Genomic DNA, 19,080 nt, shown 5'->3' on the forward strand with positions numbered 1-19,080 from the left:
TTGCAAGGACAATCTGTTTAATAGATAACAGAATAGTATACTGATAAGATATTATTACTCCCTGCAATTAACGACTATTAAAAATAGTTATACCTAATGCCATGCCCATCGTGTATTCCCTATTCCGAATAGCGGAACGTTTTTTTGCAACCTTTATCCTTATGCTGTGTCCTCGGGCATCATCTCCAGAAAGCGCTATTTCATTTCTACCGCTAATACTCTACATCGAAATTTACGAACCCACTTTGTGCCTGTAATGGTTACAAGCACAACATCCAAGGCACATTTTAGTATTCCTTTGACAGTAACATCATTCTTCTAGTTGTTGCAGTTGGTTTTAACTTGAACTTCACAGACGAGATTTACCAGATCTATTTTAGCTTGTGTCGCTTAGTTCCTGGTTGTCAGTAACATCTTAGATGTCATCGACTCCGCTATACGCAGCAGCATGAACACAGACAATCGTTTCTCAACAATGGAGAAGTAAGTTTGGATTCTGAAATTAGTGGCTGGCCAGGTCGTATATTAAATATGGAACACAATTCGTGTTGAGATTTGTAGTAGCAGTTTGGCTATTTATGGCGACTCGGCAGGGATTTAAGTCCCGGTTATATAAATTCGTATCGAATTAATCTCCTCAAGTTTAAGGCAGAAATATTCATTTGTGGGTGCGCATATTTAAAGGTGGCTCCATAATATCTATCATTCTTTTCTAACATATAGGATATAAGTAGCTCGTAATGTTTTTCTTTTATAGAAACTAGTGTTAATTGCAATAATTATATGCTGATTTATCCTATGGAACGTCAAAATGGTCACGATGCTCTTGATCATCAATCACTGTGACGGAATCCTTTACGGAATTTTTGGCGGTCGATAATTCCTGCAAGTAAAACCTTTTCTCGTTGTAATCACCACATTACGACCTTCGGTGCTTCTCTTCCAAAACGACCGTGTTAATATTAGAGACTTCTTCATAACCGCCATCAATTTAGTAAACAGATTACCGCTCCATTAGAAAAGAAGAGAGAACTCCTAGTTCTGGTGTTTTGATTAGCAAATCGCTGCGCCACCGTACGGTAGTGATAATGCTGCACACGACCCCCACGCCTGGTTACACACCCACACAACTACTAAATCTAGGTAGCCGGCTACATTTTGTCATAGGTTTAGACACTTGCCCGGGTGCTGAGCAATTTCTGTAAGACTGGAGTTATGGATAGTTAGTTTTTTATTAATGTAGTCCCTCAAACCTTTCCAGTTGACATTCTCCGCTGAGCGGTGAGTTAGCACAATGTTGTTGTCAGAGCTTCTATGCCCATGCGCAACAGCACGCGTGGATCCGTGGAAGGTTTTGTACAGTTGCGCTAGAAGTAAGTGGCCCTATTTGCTGCTGGAAAAGGCCTGCTTTTTCTAGTGTTTCTTTGTTCGAAAGTTAACTTCGTGCCTAAGCAACAAGGTATGGTGATACCATTTATATTGCCTCGCCTCTGACTGCGTAAGCTGGTTCACTATTTTCTCTTCGTTTATTCCAGATCGAGTCTATGTTAAGAGAAATGCTAAGCGTGGCCAGGCTGTGGTCACACTTTCCAAATAACCTCGATAAGAAAACAGGTTACGCGGGCTATTATAGAAGGTCGAACTGCCACTCCGCTTCTACGGTTATTAAACGAACCATTGACTCATTTTTGAACATTTAGGTTATTTAATGTTTATTAAATATGTTACGAATTTTTTTGGTGCAAGCTTGGTGTAATATGAAATGATGACTTCTGAGCCCTGAGTATCGTGTCAGCACGTACGATCACATATTTCCCAGAATTGATTATACTCTAATAAAAATTCGAATCTCTGGTCACTTTGGCAGTTAATATTAGCTCTGAGTATGTATATACGGGGCTTGTTAGGAGAACAATGGTAAACGCATTTTGATATGGAAAGGACCCATTCATGCTGCTAACGACTGCAATCAGTGACACTGCTTGAAAATTTATAGCTGAAGTTTATTCGCATATAATTTGTGATGAAAGAACGCACAACATTCGTAGGATATAAAATAAAACAACTTTTACATTCGTTTAAGTCGAATTTCACTTGTTTCTGTAAGAAAGCCTATGCGACTCATCATCCCAATTAATATAACTGGGACAGTATTCATCTGTCAAATACGTTTCATCATTTTACCCTTCTCGTACGCCCCATAATGGCTAATTCAGTTATGTGTCTTATCTTGCCTACTGTTAGGCACACTTCCGCACTTTTGCGATGACTGTTGAAATAGAGGCATAAATTCGAATAGTTATTGATTTAGTGCTACAGAGATCTGCTCCACAGACGTCCGCTTGAATCTGTAGCATCCGTAGGTCTACGAGCACTGTTTGGATTATGCTGTGCTGCATGTCACTACATATAGTCGGTATCCGCGTGTACGTTTTATATGAAAAATATAAATAAAGAGTTGGATACAAATAAAAAGCCAACTTAACTTTTGTTGACGAATTTTCGTTCTTTAGTTAAGCGTTCAAGACGACAAGTGCCATGAAATAGCCAATAACTTTCCTACACATTTTTCTCTAAAGAACGTGTCCACGTTTATGTGAGAATCGCATAACAGTGCTAAACTTGATATCTTTTTTTATAGCGGTTATGTTTTTTTTAAATTGTACTGGTTTATAAAGGTCTCCATATTCTGTGTTCCATATTCTATTTCAACATAATTCCTTCTTAAAAATCGAGAATTTAATGGACCTGATCGAGACAGTGCGGACTAAGAATGGATGACGACTGTACCCTAGTGAGTTGAAGAGATAAATACATAAGATTTATCATGCTATACGTAATCCTAATGGATTGTAGGCAAGACTCATAGTAATTGCAAGATAGGTCTATGAAAGGTAAATGTAGCCTACTGCAATATCGTTCTTCTTTTTTTATGAAAAAGGTTCGTACAAATATCTAGAAAAACGTAATATTTGGGGTTTAGGACAGATATTGAAATTCCTTGAAAAAATCTAGTTTACAAAGTGCGTACTTCTGTGTATTCAGCTACCTATGTTACTGAGTGACGATTGCAAGGTCCTTTACCTCTGTGTTGTAACATGGCCAAATGAAGATGAACAACTGAGCACGGTTCTACCTATATGAATTTAGCGCCTCGCCATTTTTTTCATACGTCAATTCATTGAAACACATAATGAAGGGCAGAAATTGCTTTGTCCGCTTTGTTAAATAGGGGAGAACTGATCTTGTGCGATTTATTAAGACCACCTGAATGCCCTGCACCATCCGTTTTCACTGCTTCTAACCATAATGTACTATGGTGACCCTTGTGCTGCAGTTTTATAGCTCCTTGGGAGTAATACGTACTAATGCTATTGATACTCCCAATGTCCTACGAAAAACGCAGGAACAACGCGACAGAACATCATGCGGTCTAAACATTGTGCATCGACCGATCTGGAACCCATAGAAGTTCAATAATGATAGGTGCCGTTTACCCCTTGTTGTACCTACCTATGAATACAAGAAAGCGACCTGTCGGCTACGATAATGAGCCAAGTAGTCGAGGAGTGAGGGGGAGAGGAGGGGTCTGTAAGGAAAGCCGTGTCCAATTCATGGTTACGCCAGTGGGTTAAACCTATGGTGCCTAAAGCTTTAGTTTTTTCGATATCGGTCTCCGCAAGACCATAAAATAGCGAAGGAGAACTGTAAAAGAGTCGTCGATAGTCACAAAGCCCGGTAATGCGGAAAGAGATAAATGGAGATACCTGCATAGACTTCGAGATATTTTTCCAACATTTAAATACAGTAGTTTTTACAGCAGTAGCTCTGTAATCGATTTTATTCATTACTAGTAATTTTCGAACCGCAAAATTGATAACCCAAAGGCTGGTATTTTTAAGCTATTTCTAGTTTTTGTTAATCTGTCGTATGTGTCAAAATACGCTTTTAATTTTGCCACACAGCTATCATACTATAACCCCTTTTTATCGATTTACAGTGGACAAATTGTATCAATTTTTGAGTTTTTAGTTGCAAGTATGCGAAGAAGCACTTTTTTCTATTTTGATTGCTCTTCGTCTCAGCAGAAACGCGTGACACTTCATGGTATCATTGCACTATTCAAATACTGTCTCAAACCTAGAAACGATCATCTTAAATAACAACTCCAAACATTACTTCGTTGCGCAAAACTCCGATAATCCAAGTGACTTCAATGTAAATTTACTTTTAATCGATGCTTCGGGCAAAACCGTATCACAAAGTCTGTGAGTGTGAACTTCCGTTGACAACGTTCTAATATTCGACAGGATGAGTACTTTGAAAGAAAGTCTAACTAAGAACTTGCATAGTTGTATTTTGGTCTCATGAGACGAAATTGATCCCTTCATATGGATCGAGATAGCTACTTTTTTTTTTACAAATCTGATATCTGCTTTTTTAAAGGAGATATTGTTAAATTGTTAAGGCTAAATCATATGGTGTATTTACCGTAGAAAATGTTTATTTTAAGGTCAGTTCCACATCTTTCCATTATTGGTAGCCAAATCTAGCACTCCATCGACTTTACAGATTCAACCAGGGGTAAGTTGACTAATTTAGCGGATTAGCGCCAATATAGTTTCTGCCAATGCTCGTGGTTCCCTCTCTTGAAATAAGCGAACATATCTGCTTCAACCGAATCAGCTGAAGCTTAGACGACTGTGCTATCCCTATGGAGTTTGTAGAACTAATTGCTACGTACCAGGTTCTTCTACAGGTAACTGAGGTCTGGGAAACCTGCGCTGATGTTAGAACTTCCTATTGTAAATAAGCCTTAAATTCTCCCTCGAATGCTAAAGATGACTTGCCCCGTAAAAGTGATTTCATACTCCTGTGAAACTCGGCAGTTATTTTTGTCAAGTCTCGCACCAAGACAAGCTGCCGCAGATAGTTTGTTCTTATATGGGACACCGTTGTTAAACAGAGAGTAAGTTTTTAGATACTTGCGATAACCACAGTAAACATTAGCATTACTACTTCCACAGAATGCAGAAAGCAGCTTAAGGGTGAAAAGGCACATTGTTTGACTCGACAAACCATCTCTTTTCTTGTGGCTTTCTCTATCAAGGACCCTAAGGGCTGAGCTTTGTTAGTCAATAGTCATGTGTATCTGTGATATTTCCGCTCTATAAAACTATTTGACTTCATGTACTAAACTTGTATTCGTTTCATTAAGAACAGACACAGACACGCGTAGCATAAAATGGGCAGAAATATTTTCTATAATGGGAACGATCTGTAACACCAAAACCCGATGGTGTTATCAAATATTTAGTTTGCTTAGAGTAAGTGAAGGGAGAGTTCCTCGCGACTGAAAAATGGAGTGATTTGTGTTGTATAGTTGCCTAAACAACTAAAATATGGCGCATGGTCGCGTTCATCGAAAATTTGTCATGTACATTGTTTTCCAAGAAAGATGTTTTTTTAGATGATTTGTTTTACTATTACATGGTTAAAAACAATTTATTTTTATTGGAATGTATGTTTGCGTTTGTAAGACTGTAAGTTTTTAGCTCAAATAAAATCTTTATTGAAGCTGAAGACATTATTACACAGTAGGTATTTAAAGCTTACCTTAATTCCACACTACGTTTAACATATTAATTATCTACATAATGAGCCATTTTATGTAGATGTATTGCCGTTCCTTATGCTCTAACATATGTACTCCAATGTATGGGCGAGCCACAGAACCGGTAGGCGATTAAGCATGAGCGTACTTGGTATTTATCATAATCATGGATTTTTTGGTAGATGCGAAATATGGGTAATACGCAGATTGTTTTTACTAACTATTTATGATCTGTTAATTCTTGGTAATTCTTATTATGACTGAAATTATCTACAACATAATCGCGGAGAACGTCAAAAAAAATTGATACCATGGAGTACATAAAATTAAAAGCTTTCGTTAGGTTAAAAGGGTCTTCCAGTTGCCGTCAGTTATTCTCACTAGGCTACAAAAAAGGACTATGCATCTTGTCAATAACATTTTAATTGCCGATCTCATTCTGGGAATTTTCGTTGCGATTTACTCGATTGCACTACTTTTAGCGCTTTATGTGATTACACAAAAATATCTATTCGGAACTATCCATAGAGCTACTATATGTGATATGTGTGCTTGAATGAAAGCAAGGCCGCGGTCGTATTATGGGACGGGCTAACGTGTGGCAAATAATGAAAGATAAAGTAGTATTAGTCAGAAGCACGTGAAGTTTCGACAGCCCTCATTACATGCGATCGTCCGCGTAAAAATCAGATTTGGCTGCATTTTTTTTACTCCTTGTTGACCGTAATGTGTGTGCTATTGGGTGCGATCGTACTGTCGTACTGTTAGAGTCCTCGATTAAAATTATAGAGAGAAAAACTATAGGTAATAGCGGACGTGACTCATACGCACCACCGAATCCATGTTGATTGCCTCAGCGTGGCCATGAAACTAAGTAAAGCTAATTTCTTTAGTACTTGTAAAATATAATATTTGTCTCGTTAATATGATGAGTTTATTACAACGCATTCTGGAGGACGCATTACTTTGTCTAGGAGTTTGTTTCGATGCAGAAACGCAGTTGTTATTTTGAAAAAACGAATGTTTTCAAGCATACGAGCTTAGAAGTTTTTACTACTGCTATCAGTCACTTAAAATGCAGCGTTTAGGGTAGGAGTAAACGATTTACAAAAAGGAAGAGTATTTAATGAAAACATTCAGAGGACAGTTTTTAACGGGTAAATGTGACCATCAGCAGTTTCTACGACAAAGTGAAATGACTATGAACCTTTATCTCGCTGTTATGGTTTGTCCTTTGTATGACCCTGGCCGCAGCTCCGCTGTTGCTAATAGTAAGTTTAAATTAATCTCTACCTGCTTAGCACAGATGCTTTCAAAAAGTTAGCTGTTGACAGGAAAACATGCAAAACCATACAGAACCCATTCAGCACTTTGCTTTCGAGGAAATTTTCGTATTGCAATTTCCGCCTCTAGTGGGCATATAAATTCTGATCAAGCCTTGCAACGCGGTCATCGGAAATGTAGCTTTTAGAATAAATACAGTGTATTTTAACTCCGTCGGGGGCAGTGGCAATCACGGCTATAATGACATCGCAAGTGTTCGTCGACGGGCACGTACCGGTCACTATATCGTGCTCTACTGCCTCAGCGGCATATGTTTGTCCTTTTGCCCTTTCCATCTGTGGAGTGCATACACACAAATTCGTATATATGTATATATATATACAACCTTAAATATTACCTTTGGGCAAGACGTGTAACCATGTAGCAAGCGGATTTTTGCATATGATTTTTCACATGTAAAAATGATTTAAGCAACTGAATTCTACCGGACGATGTTTCTCTAAAGCTAGCCAAATTGTGATAGTTCAGCTTCAGCAAAAACCGTACTTACATTCATGAATGTTACTGCAGTGTGTATCCTCGAAATGGATTATTCATTGTAAAAAAAACCTAGCTAACATATTGTATCGAATTGCGTTTATTTTTATATTTCGAGTTTACCGCTTGACCCCGCCGTTGGACATTTCATTAGATGGCTGGCTCGTTCCAGCACAAACTAACCGTGTGTCTCACCCAAATTTCAATACAGACTATCATGTGTCCCTCAAATTTAGCTAAATAATGTTTATGTAGATGAATGCCGCACAATCTGTCCGATTTTATTCTGGTTTTAGGAGAGCATAAGGAAGTCATTGCTACAAATAACCAGATTTGTTTAGAAAAACGATTTGAATACACTTTATTATGGTGCCTATTTTTGACTTGCAGCCAGACTTAGCAAATACTATAGGTGGTTTTTATTTATATTTTGTCATCTTAATAAACCTTTTATTTATGGAATGAACAAGACACACGTTGTAAAGATTAGAGGCAGAATCAAATTTCTACAACCTCTGTTTCGAGTCTTTACGTCCGGTATCGCCGTTAAGCATTCCATCAGACGGCTGGCCCTCAGCATGAAACGAAGTCTGTCTATGCCCGGGTTCGAACCTGGACCGTAATGTGTTCCTAAGATAAACACACAAATATGTTACCTACTTAGCCATCAGGAACACAAATCCCTACAACCTACTAAGTCTAAAATTGCCTGGACACTGTTTGTTATTCCAAAACCGATTTAATTATTGGAGTGCTGCTCTTTTTCGACGTGTTTTCCTGGAGAAATCATGGCTAAGTGGGTCAGCGCTGTCACATGACCGGCTGGAGTACAAACAAACTTTGTGCTAGCTAATCCTTAATAATAACCAATTTAATAATATATATATGTTAAATAAGTTGTTTGTGTTTGAGGCTGCTTCAGTTTATCTGTCCGGTTACTGTCTATCGCCGTTTCGTACGTTATTTATGGATTTGGGTCCTTCATTTGTTCTTGAATTGTAGGTTAATCCTCAATTGGACGTAATGCGGTACCCGGTGGATGTCGACCGCGAGGGTTTACAGCAATCTAGACTCCAGCTGCGTATACTCCTCGACGCGCGCAAACACTTTCGGCGTGGAAAGGGCCATCGTATACGGGTACGCTGCGTTGCCACTTTACGGGACGGCTTCGAACTTTTCGACGATCGGGTGTTTCATCAGCGGGGTCCAGATCCTAACGATATCGAGGCTCAAGAGGTCCTCCATACGCATCCAAATCCTTCAGATTCTGCCGGTAGGGAACGAGGCGGGGACCAGTTGAATGACAATAAAAAAAGTGTCATCCTTGCCGGAAAAGCAGCAGCATCTTCAACGACAGGTAATACTCCTGGCGCCGAAAGTAATATTATGCCCATATATATACCTGGTTCTGAATCACTATGAGCCAACTAAGTAGAATCTGTTATATTAATGCAATAATAACGCAACGGTATAGTGGACAGAATTCTACACAGATCAACTCCTGTTAACCTATAAGGAGTAGTAAACAGGACTAAGAAGGTTCTGATAGAGACCGCTAGATCGGTCGACATTGATAGATGAACATATACATCTGACTAGAATATTTACGAAATACATATTCTACATCGAGAATAATCTATATCTCGTAAAATGTTTTTATTCTAAAGTACAATAGTTACCGTAATAATTGCAAGTACTCTTATCTAATCTCTTTTTTGTATGCACGGTTTTGTTTTCCAGGATTAAACGGGCAAAGCTCATTGCTGCTTGTTGTAAACCTATTAATGTGTATTTTCCTACGGCTGTATAATACTAAAAAATATATTTAAAAATAAATACAGGTTATTAAAAGGTGGTTCGTTTTTTTTGTATCTAATTTATAAGAATATTGCAAAATTTTTAATAGTACCTTAACGGTCTCAAAGCCATCATAGTTTTTGGCGCATTTACGCCTTGATCGCACCAAAGCTTACTTCTAAATCGTCAAATATAGGATAAAAGGTGGATTTGAATTTCGAGATCATTTGCCGTGAATGTTCTGGAATGCAGGCTACTGGAAAAACACAGAAACGGTAGTCAAATAAGAGTGAACATATCTGTTTTTTGTTCAGACCTAATTATCTAGTATAGAATCTACTCAAATATATATTAACATTTTTAACATTGAGTAAAAAAGTATAGCTGAGTAAGATCTGATGAAGTAAAGAACTATCCTTGCTTTATTTCTGCGTGTTTAGTGGAGGAGATTTTTGTATTTCGTGTACTTATCTATATTGCATAAGGGCCTTCTTATGTATTGATGTTTGCGAAATTTATCATTGACGGGCCGTTTCAAGTTTTAGTATTGTGCTCGCAAAATAGTTGATAAACAGGTTGCCTTTAAGACACTCACCTATTTACCTGTGTTCTAAATTTTATTTCATTCAATAGGGATGGTCGCTACCAGGCAGATTTGTGAAATATTGGCTTCAGACGGGTACACCTGTTAGCATATGTTTTACGAAATGCGTCCTAAGAAGTACAAAAGTTTTTGCGTCCTAGATCTTACAGGTACCGGCGCAAATACTCTTGGAAGTCTCATGACTGTAATATAAGAAGTCGTGTTATTATTATATTAAATTATATATTAAATATTTGAAGCAGCAGAATTGTATGACTCTACGACGACGTTGAAATTCTTGAAAACAGGTGTGACCGTATTCTTATAAAAGGTTATTATACACGCAATTTTGGGTCATCGCCAAAAAATTGGTCGTGTTGCACGAAGAAAAACACCGTCATCCAAATCGTTCCTGTACTCTGGTTAAGGTTCCAATAGTTTAGCGCATAGAAGTTCAATTTGGGCATGGTACAGCTTTGCATGATTCTTGCACATTGGGTGTGCTGTTAGCGTAGCTTCTTGAGATGCGTCAAGCACACGACGCGCACAGATTGTGTTGAAGCAAGCTTGTTTGGATGCAGCTTATTCTACAGCTTCAAAATCATGAGCTGTTTCCCTAACGGAAAGGCCTCTATCGATGACTTACTGAACTGTTTCGCTTACTCCAAGCTGGAGTGACTGTTATACTTCCCCAATTGTTAGATTGGAATAAATTTGTAGAATTTCAGGAACGAACTGACCAAGACAAATATTGTTCAGTTCTTGTCAAAATGTTTGAGCGTTTCAAGGTTCTTTTATAGTTAGAAGGAAATCATACAATATATCTCTCGATAATGACTGTCAATTTTCATGAGTTGCGCGTCCTGAGTAGATTAGGCCATCATTCGGAAGTACCACTTTTTTAATTAAATTTGAAGATTCTGTAAAGGCTTCTCTTTTGTTACATTTATATATTTAATTGCTTTTTGCAACTAAATTAAGTATTGCTTCATTCTTTATAAAACTTGGCGGTACCGTCTCTCCATTTGTATCAGCTTCCTATTTGACGTAAATATTAATACTAATAATAATAAGGTTTAGCCATGCTTAAAATAAGCAAAAGGCAATCAAATCAGATTTTGTAATACAGCTCATTTAGGTGAAACTATTAAAGAACCTGCAATGGCAAGTCTGTTACCTGGACTGGATTCTGCGTTTATTCTTGACTTCGTTATGGATGTTACGGGCGCAAACCTGAAAGCAGAATTGAATTCCTACTACATTTTAGAGTTCTCTATAAGAACGAAGTAACAACATAATAGGAAATATAGGAACAAAAGGTGGTTCGGGCTACCGAAAAGGTTCATTGTAGATGTTTATTTAATATCGAAACAATGGGACAAATAATTCCACTCTTACGTTGATGTTGTATTTATTCATTATATTTACAGTGAAAACAAAAGCATTTCACACAGCCTATTGTACTGCATGAAGCGTACGGATGTGCATTTCAGGTTTAACATCATAACACAAAATTGACACGGACAATACAAATTGCGTTAATAATTTATAACATACATTTTCACTAGATAGGATAAAAAGGCTGTCCAACTTACAAAGAGTTTCTTCGTGTGCTCCGTTTCAAGCTCCGATAGCTTCAAGTTCGTCTGCAAAATATTACAATTTATCAATTTTGATTTAGCTCGATAACACATGATTTTTATAAAAACATTTACAGCGATAATGGCGTATGTGTATTATAGATAAATGAGTGGATCAGCGGTAAATTGAGATTAAGTTTTGTTAGCTTGTTCTATTTAAGTCATTTAACTGGTAGCTTATTTTTCTTTGCTGCAGTAACTCGCTAAAATTGAAGTGATTTTCTAAAGAATACCTTGTTGAAAATTTATAACGATTTGAATGCATTGCAGGTAAGCCGTGTGTATATACATAGAAGATTCGGGAAGCTACCCAAACTTTAAGTTTTTCTGAACTTCTTAAACAGCCTATGGATTTCTACGCGTCTAAAGTATCATATTTACTTACCGCGTTTTTTTTTTAATTTATGTGTCGGGTTTTTATCATACGGTATTAAAATAAAGATAGGTCAAGTTTACTTTAGATACATATTACTATTATTACAAGAATAAAATAAAATAGTTGTGTTTGCGGAAATACAGTATTCACACTCTGACTCAGATTCTACAAGATGACGGTAAATCGTTATGTTTAGGTAATTTTTGCTATTTTGGAAATAATATATAGCCACTAAGCTATATATTATTTCCAAGAATCTTTGCGTAGCTATAAATGACGAACGAGAATCAAACAAATTCATTATCTGTATTTGTATATTTGACAACCGAGACCCTACTATTGTGACAGTGCTTTTATTTTAGCGGTTTTTAGTATTATTACAGGAGTGATACAAGCGAATATACTTACTATGATGGCATCTTGCCTTGCCAATACACAATCGACGGTCTGAAATTAGAAATTTTAAATATTTATAAACCCTTACGCCGATACAGTAGGTTGGGTCGATGAAAATACAGTTTCTAGGATTTTCATCTGTTTTAAATGTATTCCATGCGATATATACAAAGCGTTAGCGTTTTAATAAACTCAATGAAAAGTAAAATATTTACAATAAAGTATTCGAACAGACATTTCGTGCAACTCCAGCTCTGTGGGAGTACTCGAGTAGCGCGGTCTAGCAGCTCGATTTTTCTCATAAACGGTCCTAGAAATTTTTCACTCACTTTGTCAAGGTAATCAGCGTCTTGACAGGCGTTCATCATAAACATTAAGAGTGACGCTTGGGCACAATCTTCCAGTTCACCGGCCATAGCTTTCACTGCTCGATCTCGTAGGTTACGGCCGAGTGGTTGTAGACACTTGTCTACCTGAATGATCACGTCGGAAACTGATTCGATACCAGCGAATATTTGGCATAAGTTAGTTTTTGTCACAGTTTAAGCCATTAAACATTCTCATAGGCTGCAGAATAGCCTATGATCTATCTAAATCGTAATCCGACAGAGCACAGTCTTTGCATTACAAACACGCTATTCAAATTTCACTCAAAAGGAGAGATTACGCAGTAATGTCACTTGATTCGTATTATATTATATTAGCTAATATTAAGGGGGCGTATTGATACAAGTTTAAGCCATATATTATGTCCATGTAATATACTTTTTTTGTGATAAATTATTTCGACTCTATATTTCGTGCCGCAGATTTCACGTTAAAGGTGCTGATTTTCAATCAGTCTTCATGGTGTGTAGCAAATAATTAATAATTGAGGCGTACCACGAGGGCGATCAGAGAGTTAGCTATTGGGTTGTCGAGAATGAATTCACTGTTTTTCTAGCTAAATAGCTTTAAAATCATACACCTGAAGTGCTGTGAGTCGCGTCAGTTAGTGTCATTTAGAAGTTAATATTTAGCAGTAGTAAATGTGCTAGTGTTGTTAAGATGCCTTTATTCAGACCTAAGATTGGGCGCCTTGAAAATGAAAATTCGCTCCCTTTTACAAGTATTTTGCGGTAACAATATAATGCTGTCCAGGCCAATTAAAATTGTACACTGTTCATAATCCGGATGCGGTATTAGATGAAGTAGCCCGAACATGTTTCTTTCGCGGTTCTTTCCAGAAGGCAATTCTGGAAATTTCATTGTGAAAGACCCTCCTCGTAGTGATCGATCAATTAAAAAAAGGTTAATAACATTATTGCGAAGGTAGGATAACACCGACATGTAGATATTCATGATATTGCCAAGGAACTAAACATCCACGATCAATCAACTTTAAACCATTTGAAGGAAGCTTGTGAGGAATAGAAGCTCGGAGTTTGGGTGCGACACGAAATTGACGCAAAATAACTTGATCGTATCTTTATCCATGAAACTCTGTGGAAATGCAACGAATTCTAGCAGATTCTGAAGTGGCTGATCACGAGTAAAAGACAGTAGATCATATACGACAATAATATATGAAAAAATGTCGTATTCCCGGTGAGAAAAACTCTATAATCATTGGTAAAACCCGAGCTGGAACAAAGAGAGTAATACTATATGTTTGGTGGGAGCAGAAGGGAATCGTGCAGTACAATTTGTTGCCGCCAAGCGAAACGATTGATTAGGAATCCTACTATCAACTAGCAAGATTACAACAACCCATTAAAAAAAATCGTTTAGAACTAGCAAACAGAAAAGGCGTCAACTTGCATCGTGACAACACTAGGCCGCATATGTCCTTAGCTACCCTGCAATTAAATAAAATTGAGAGAACTTGTATAGGAAAGTTTGGCACATCCACCGCGTAGCCCTAGCCTTTTATTATAGATTTATTACCTGTTTCGGTATCTCCCAAGCTTTTTTTTTATGTTAATTCAGTTTAAATCGAGGAATGTAAAGATCACTTGTCGATTTTTCGATCAGAAACCACAGAAATTCTGCAGAGATGTGATTATGGTATTAACATGAAAATAATAAAAGTTCATCAATCGAAATATTTAAATCACTTCAAATATCAAATCACTTCACTTCAAAATATTCAAAAAATTTTTTTCAGTTTTGGCTTAAAACTAATTAATATTGTTTACTAGACAATCTCATTAAAACAACCTCAATGATATAGAATTATACAATTTGAGTGTTTACTAAGACAAACACCAGTTCAAAAAGAGTCTGAAATAGAAAATATTACATTTTAAATTCCTGTGCAAATAGGCTATTAAGTTATATATCCTCCGCCATTACTAGTGACGTTTTCTTATCTTCACACCAGATAATATACACCGTCTCGTCATAACGTACTTCAACTGGAAAGCATTTTCTGATTAAGTTTTGAGTTCTTGACCAAGTCGAAGGTACGGCTACAGAGAGCTACATAGCCAAACAAACGTCACAGGTGAAAATTCGTTGGCACGATATTCGAAGTATGGAATGGAAGCCCCTACTCGAAGTCTAAGAGGGCAGCTTAGTTGTTGTTTACTGCATATGACCTGGCGTTATGATAAAGCAGAATTATCTGACCTGCTTTGTCGGGTCTTTTACTTTGAATAGCCTGGTTTACTCAATGCAACTGACCAAATAAACGAGCCGATCGATTTGTCTGGCCTGCAAGAAGCAATGCCTAGTAAATCAGGCCTTCGCAGTCTCAGGAAACGCACTACACTGAATGAAGATATGGTTTCACCTGGGCCTTGGCTTCTCTTTTTGGAGTCACCCATTCCGATCTCTGGTTCATCACGTATAGACGCCATTTCTTATCGCCGGTAACAATTCCGAGCAGCAAAAATCGGCGATTGCGGCCGCGTGACGCTTTACACTGGGCAAGGTGTTAAGGTGCATCGTTGAGCTGTAATCTTTTTACTTGATGGGGTACTTAAGTTTCAAGAACTCTTAAATTGTCGGCTGATCTGTTCGACCAATTCCTGAGCTGTTTGTCGGCCGTCCTTTTTTAGAAAGTGCCTTCATATGGTTGTCATCAAATTCGGACTATCGGCTACGGCAGGCCGCTGTTTTCAAACATGGCAAACCACTCCTAAGCGGTCTATCTAACGACGCGTCGCAATCGTATACGAGACTACTGTCCTTGTTGCTTCGATAGCGGTTTGTCCTCGACAAAATGCATAGTACAGGACTCAATGATTCACTACTTCCCTTAGAACCCCCACCTCTGAGGTGTTTCTTATCAATTGAAGTTGCACTAATAGTGCTATACGGTTACAGTATGCCGATAGAATAGGAAAGCGCTTTCGAGCGGAATATCAAGCGCAAGAAGCAGGTGAGTAAAAGTGAGAAAAACAGGTTTCTTCCAACCAAATGCGTTCACCTGCAGATGGAGCGCTTTCTGAATTCTAATCTATAATATTTCATTTCATTGGAGATGCATTGGATGTTTAGAAATCTTTCGTACATGGAAAATGAATCAAAGGTAGCTTTACAGATATAACAAGTGGGCTAACGGTCGGGTGCACGCTGGAGGGGATAACAATTATTTATATACAAATGATTCATACAAAGATTGCTTATAGTAATAACCATCATAACACTCTTTAACAGTATATGTGGGTCTTTCGCCAGACTGCGACCCATGGTTTTTTCAACCATAGGCCTGTTTGTTTGTTTACTACACCTCGATTATTTACCGGTTCGTATACCGTCGTACATTGCCTGTACGCAATCATTCACTATACATACTTTCCTCACGTGTACTCTCTGGTTCATTAAACAGAGTTTATATATGTGTATAAAATCAATTTCGAAAGTCTGGCTTTGCTAACCTTTTGCTACATGGATATTACACTGTGGCATCTGTGTTAGCCTAGAGTTAGGGTTGATTTGTGTTCACAAAAATCGTATATCACATTTGCGATGCACGGAAAGGAAAGTTATGCTTTAAGTATGATGCATGAATGAAATGCATGAAGAACACAGTAATAACTGAGATTTTATCCGGTAGTTTATTTATCCAAAGTAGTGATTTTTTTAGAAAAACAGTGAGAAGCAAATTTAAGGTTATGGAGCATTAGCAATCTTGGCCCGTTATTCTAGCAACTGGTAACTGAGGCAGGACGGGAGGAGAGGCGGTGCTGTCGAAGAAGGCAAAGGTTAGACAAACAGGCTGCGTAAACAGCAGCAATAAGTTGGTACAAACGAAAGAGCTCTGATCGACTGATCGGTTACCTACGAGAGAGAGAAACGGACTTTACGGAATTGCGAAAAATCCAGAAGAAAAATGGAATGAGTTATAGCGAGAGGCACGCAATTTATGAACAATTTTAGAGATAAGACGTAAGACACTGTTTCGTGCTTGTAACTACTTCATTTGACATTTGTTATACTTCGCTCTTATTAACTTATTACTTCGCTCAATTAAATTTTAAGAGTCAAAGTTCAAGATAACGTTAGAAAGTGAGAACAATGAAGAGATGACAGTTGGCCATGGGTGATAAAGTGTTTTCTACTATCAATTAGTATTGTGATGTCGTTAGCGAAAACTTTGATAGATTCAGCGTTTAATATGAAAGAACTCAAATAGAAAAAGAAATAAAAGGCAGACGGGACGCCCGGAATGATGATATGGACCGATGTGGCGGTCAAGCGGTCCATAAATTGGCGATTGTCAGCGATTTTAGTATGGAGCAACAACTGAATAAAAACAGGATGACCAAGACAGTCGGATGCCTTCGCTGGTCAAGCAGCACGCCAATCACTACATACTCAGCTACGACTTGGAGATGTTTGGATACTATTGAGCAGAATGTGTTCGGCCGCTGGTAGTGGAGCATGTCCATAAGCCAAACTAACAAGGAGATAGGAGAAAGCTGAGTATCGTTCAAATATTCCAACAAGCAACATGATGACTATGGCTCGATAGGAGCTGACTTCATATTTTAAATCTTTGCTTTTGTGAATAGGAGTTAGAAACAGGTAGAAAGCTAAGGAAACCGTCATACAATATACATTAAGTTCGAAAATGAGCTTACCAGGGATCGGAATAGCGGGACAGTCAATATTAGCGCCTTCAAACTTTGCGGCGGAGTCGGAAACGCGTTCCATTAAAGACTCCTGTATTGTCTTTCGCTGGCCGACGGTGAAGCGTTCGAAACACGATAAACCCCCAAATACAATAATCAAAAACGCGCCGCCTGAAATTTTCTCATTAAGATAAAATGCTTGAAACGTTTAGCTAGAAAACCGGTATCAAGAAAGGGTGCGGAATAGATAAAGCTAAGACTGGTGTCATACGTACTGAAATAGAGCTAGTAACCTATTATCTACGTCACGCGTCAAATATAAATGTATATAATGATGTCGATAATTTGCTGTTTATATAGTTTTTAAAAGTAACGAAATCACGAATTAACATGTGCACTTCGTACAATTGTCGTGTAAAGCTTAATTTCAAATTGAAAACTCTCACTATATAACAGTCACGGGTAATAATCTTATTTTGTTTTTGTATACTTATTAGAAAGAGCTTTAGCTGTTTTATTAACGTATGCCTAAGCTCAACATATAATAGCAGAAAGATGTTACACGAAAGCCTTTATAATGCTATTTGCACCACGAGCTTGGTTAGGTTAATCTATAGTATATAAAATTAGGAAAAAAAAACTGGAATCTAAGTCAATACTTCTGAACAGAATAACAACAATACTTATTTATAATAATGCAACAATATGTTTGTATCCTTTCGTTAAATTTCACTCGTAACTAGGTTAGTTTTTAGATTAGTTGGATATCAATGCCAAACGACAGCTATTTTATAAACGTTTCTGCTTTCAGTGAGCTGCTTCAGCGGTAGAAAATGATTATCTTTTGCTGCGGTCATACACACACTCATCTTCATTATCGGTCGAGTCAATTTCCTTCTTATTGCCATATTTATCTACGTCGTTTTGACAGCACGCCAAGATAAAAAAAGGCCAATCGTTTATTGTTTTCAAGGGCAATCCACCAAACAAACTGTTTTATGTAGTTTTAGTTCGCGTAACTAACATAATAGTCCATAAATCGCTGAGTTTTTAGTAATAGGATTAGTAATGCAGTAACAAAGTACATTATTTCACCATAGTTCAGCGTACGTAACGTTCGACTTATACAGAGTAAAACTTTTTTTCTGCATTTTTTTTTTTACTTTCAAGGTCCGATTAGGATGTTGAGTATAATCATTAAATATTAAGGTAAGAGTATACACAACGGTTACAAATATAGGAAAGCCGGTTTTATGTGAGAGTCAGCCCAATCGCACAAGATAGCATATCTGTATCTTTTTAAATTGTTTGCCGTTAAAGTGTAAATTTCATCATCTATAGTAGATGTAGCTTAATCCTCAAAGGAAGGTACGACAAGTACTAAGCACAACTGATCCAATTGTATCAATATATTGTGAACTACATGGCCACCTTAATATTAGTAATTCGACGTTTACTTACTCTTCATGCTGGCAGGGCGGACTGGAAGTTATTTCTTTCTCCGTAGCTGCTTGATGTCAAGCTCTACAAGGCCAGTACTCACTAATTATTAAGTAAACAGTAACGTTGACTGGCTAGGAAAAGGGAATAAACAGCGCCATAGTGTCTGTCTCTTTCAGTATCAATCGGACATGCGAGACAAAATATTGCCTTTGGAAACCTGAGGTTTGCCCAAAGCTTCACCTGATCAATCAATGACATTAAGACGTATCAGATCTCTCCCACATTTTGTTGTATATTAAGGCTCAATTGAATTTTTGCCAACAGCTTATATCTCAAACTAGCGAGAGGTG

At 37.6% G+C, this 19,080-nt stretch overlaps 2 protein-coding genes across 15 annotated transcripts in view; one reads left to right on the forward strand and one right to left on the reverse strand.

Annotated features, from left to right (window-relative positions):
- Nucleotides 1-9,286, forward strand: part of LOC111259087 (uncharacterized) — a 125,742-nt gene extending 116,456 nt beyond the window's left edge. For all 11 annotated transcript variants that reach the window (XM_022830788.2, XM_022830790.2, XM_022830791.2 and 8 more), the window contains 2 exons: nt 8,438-8,792; nt 9,176-9,286. In XM_022830788.2, coding sequence (XP_022686523.1) covers nt 8,438-8,792; nt 9,176-9,264 — 444 coding nt within the window. In that variant the 3' untranslated portion in view covers nt 9,265-9,286. The remainder of the gene's footprint in view (nt 1-8,437; nt 8,793-9,175) is intronic.
- On the reverse strand, nt 7,258-18,757 carry LOC111259089 (uncharacterized). Of its 4 annotated transcripts, none has more exons than XR_002679412.2 (9): nt 18,749-18,757; nt 17,297-17,458; nt 12,557-12,720; nt 12,240-12,278; nt 11,411-11,461; nt 10,993-11,048; nt 9,828-10,018; nt 9,345-9,485; nt 7,979-8,065 (listed from the first exon to the last, which is right to left on the reverse strand). XR_002679412.2 is itself a non-coding variant. In XM_086967723.1 (7 exons), exons 1-7 carry the CDS (start codon nt 18,753-18,755, stop codon nt 7,942-7,944), a joined length of 603 nt encoding a protein of 200 aa, XP_086823849.1. In that variant the 5' UTR covers nt 18,756-18,757; the 3' UTR covers nt 7,258-7,941. The 4 variants fall into 4 exon arrangements, 2 of the variants coding, with proteins under 2 accessions (XP_086823849.1, XP_022686532.1); XR_002679411.2 differs by having other exon boundaries at nt 9,345-9,488; XM_086967723.1 differs by lacking the exons at nt 9,345-9,485; nt 9,828-10,018 and having other exon boundaries at nt 7,258-8,065.
- Between the last annotated feature and the right edge of the window lie 323 nt (nt 18,758-19,080).

This window comes from Varroa jacobsoni, unplaced genomic scaffold (genome assembly GCF_002532875.2).
Source record: "Varroa jacobsoni isolate VJ856 unplaced genomic scaffold, vjacob_1.0 scaffold_291, whole genome shotgun sequence".
In the NCBI taxonomy this organism is placed as follows: Eukaryota; Metazoa; Arthropoda; class Arachnida; order Mesostigmata; family Varroidae; genus Varroa; species Varroa jacobsoni.

Coding starts and splice junctions, on each gene's coding strand:
- LOC111259089 (XM_086967723.1), bottom strand. Junction 12,279..12,556: donor ACGCTGATTACCTTGACAAA/GTGAGTGAAAAA, acceptor TTCTAATTTCAG/ACCGTCGATTGTGTATTGGC. Junction 11,049..11,410: donor AGCACACGAAGAAACTCTTT/GTAAGTTGGACA, acceptor TTCTGCTTTCAG/GTTTGCGCCCGTAACATCCA.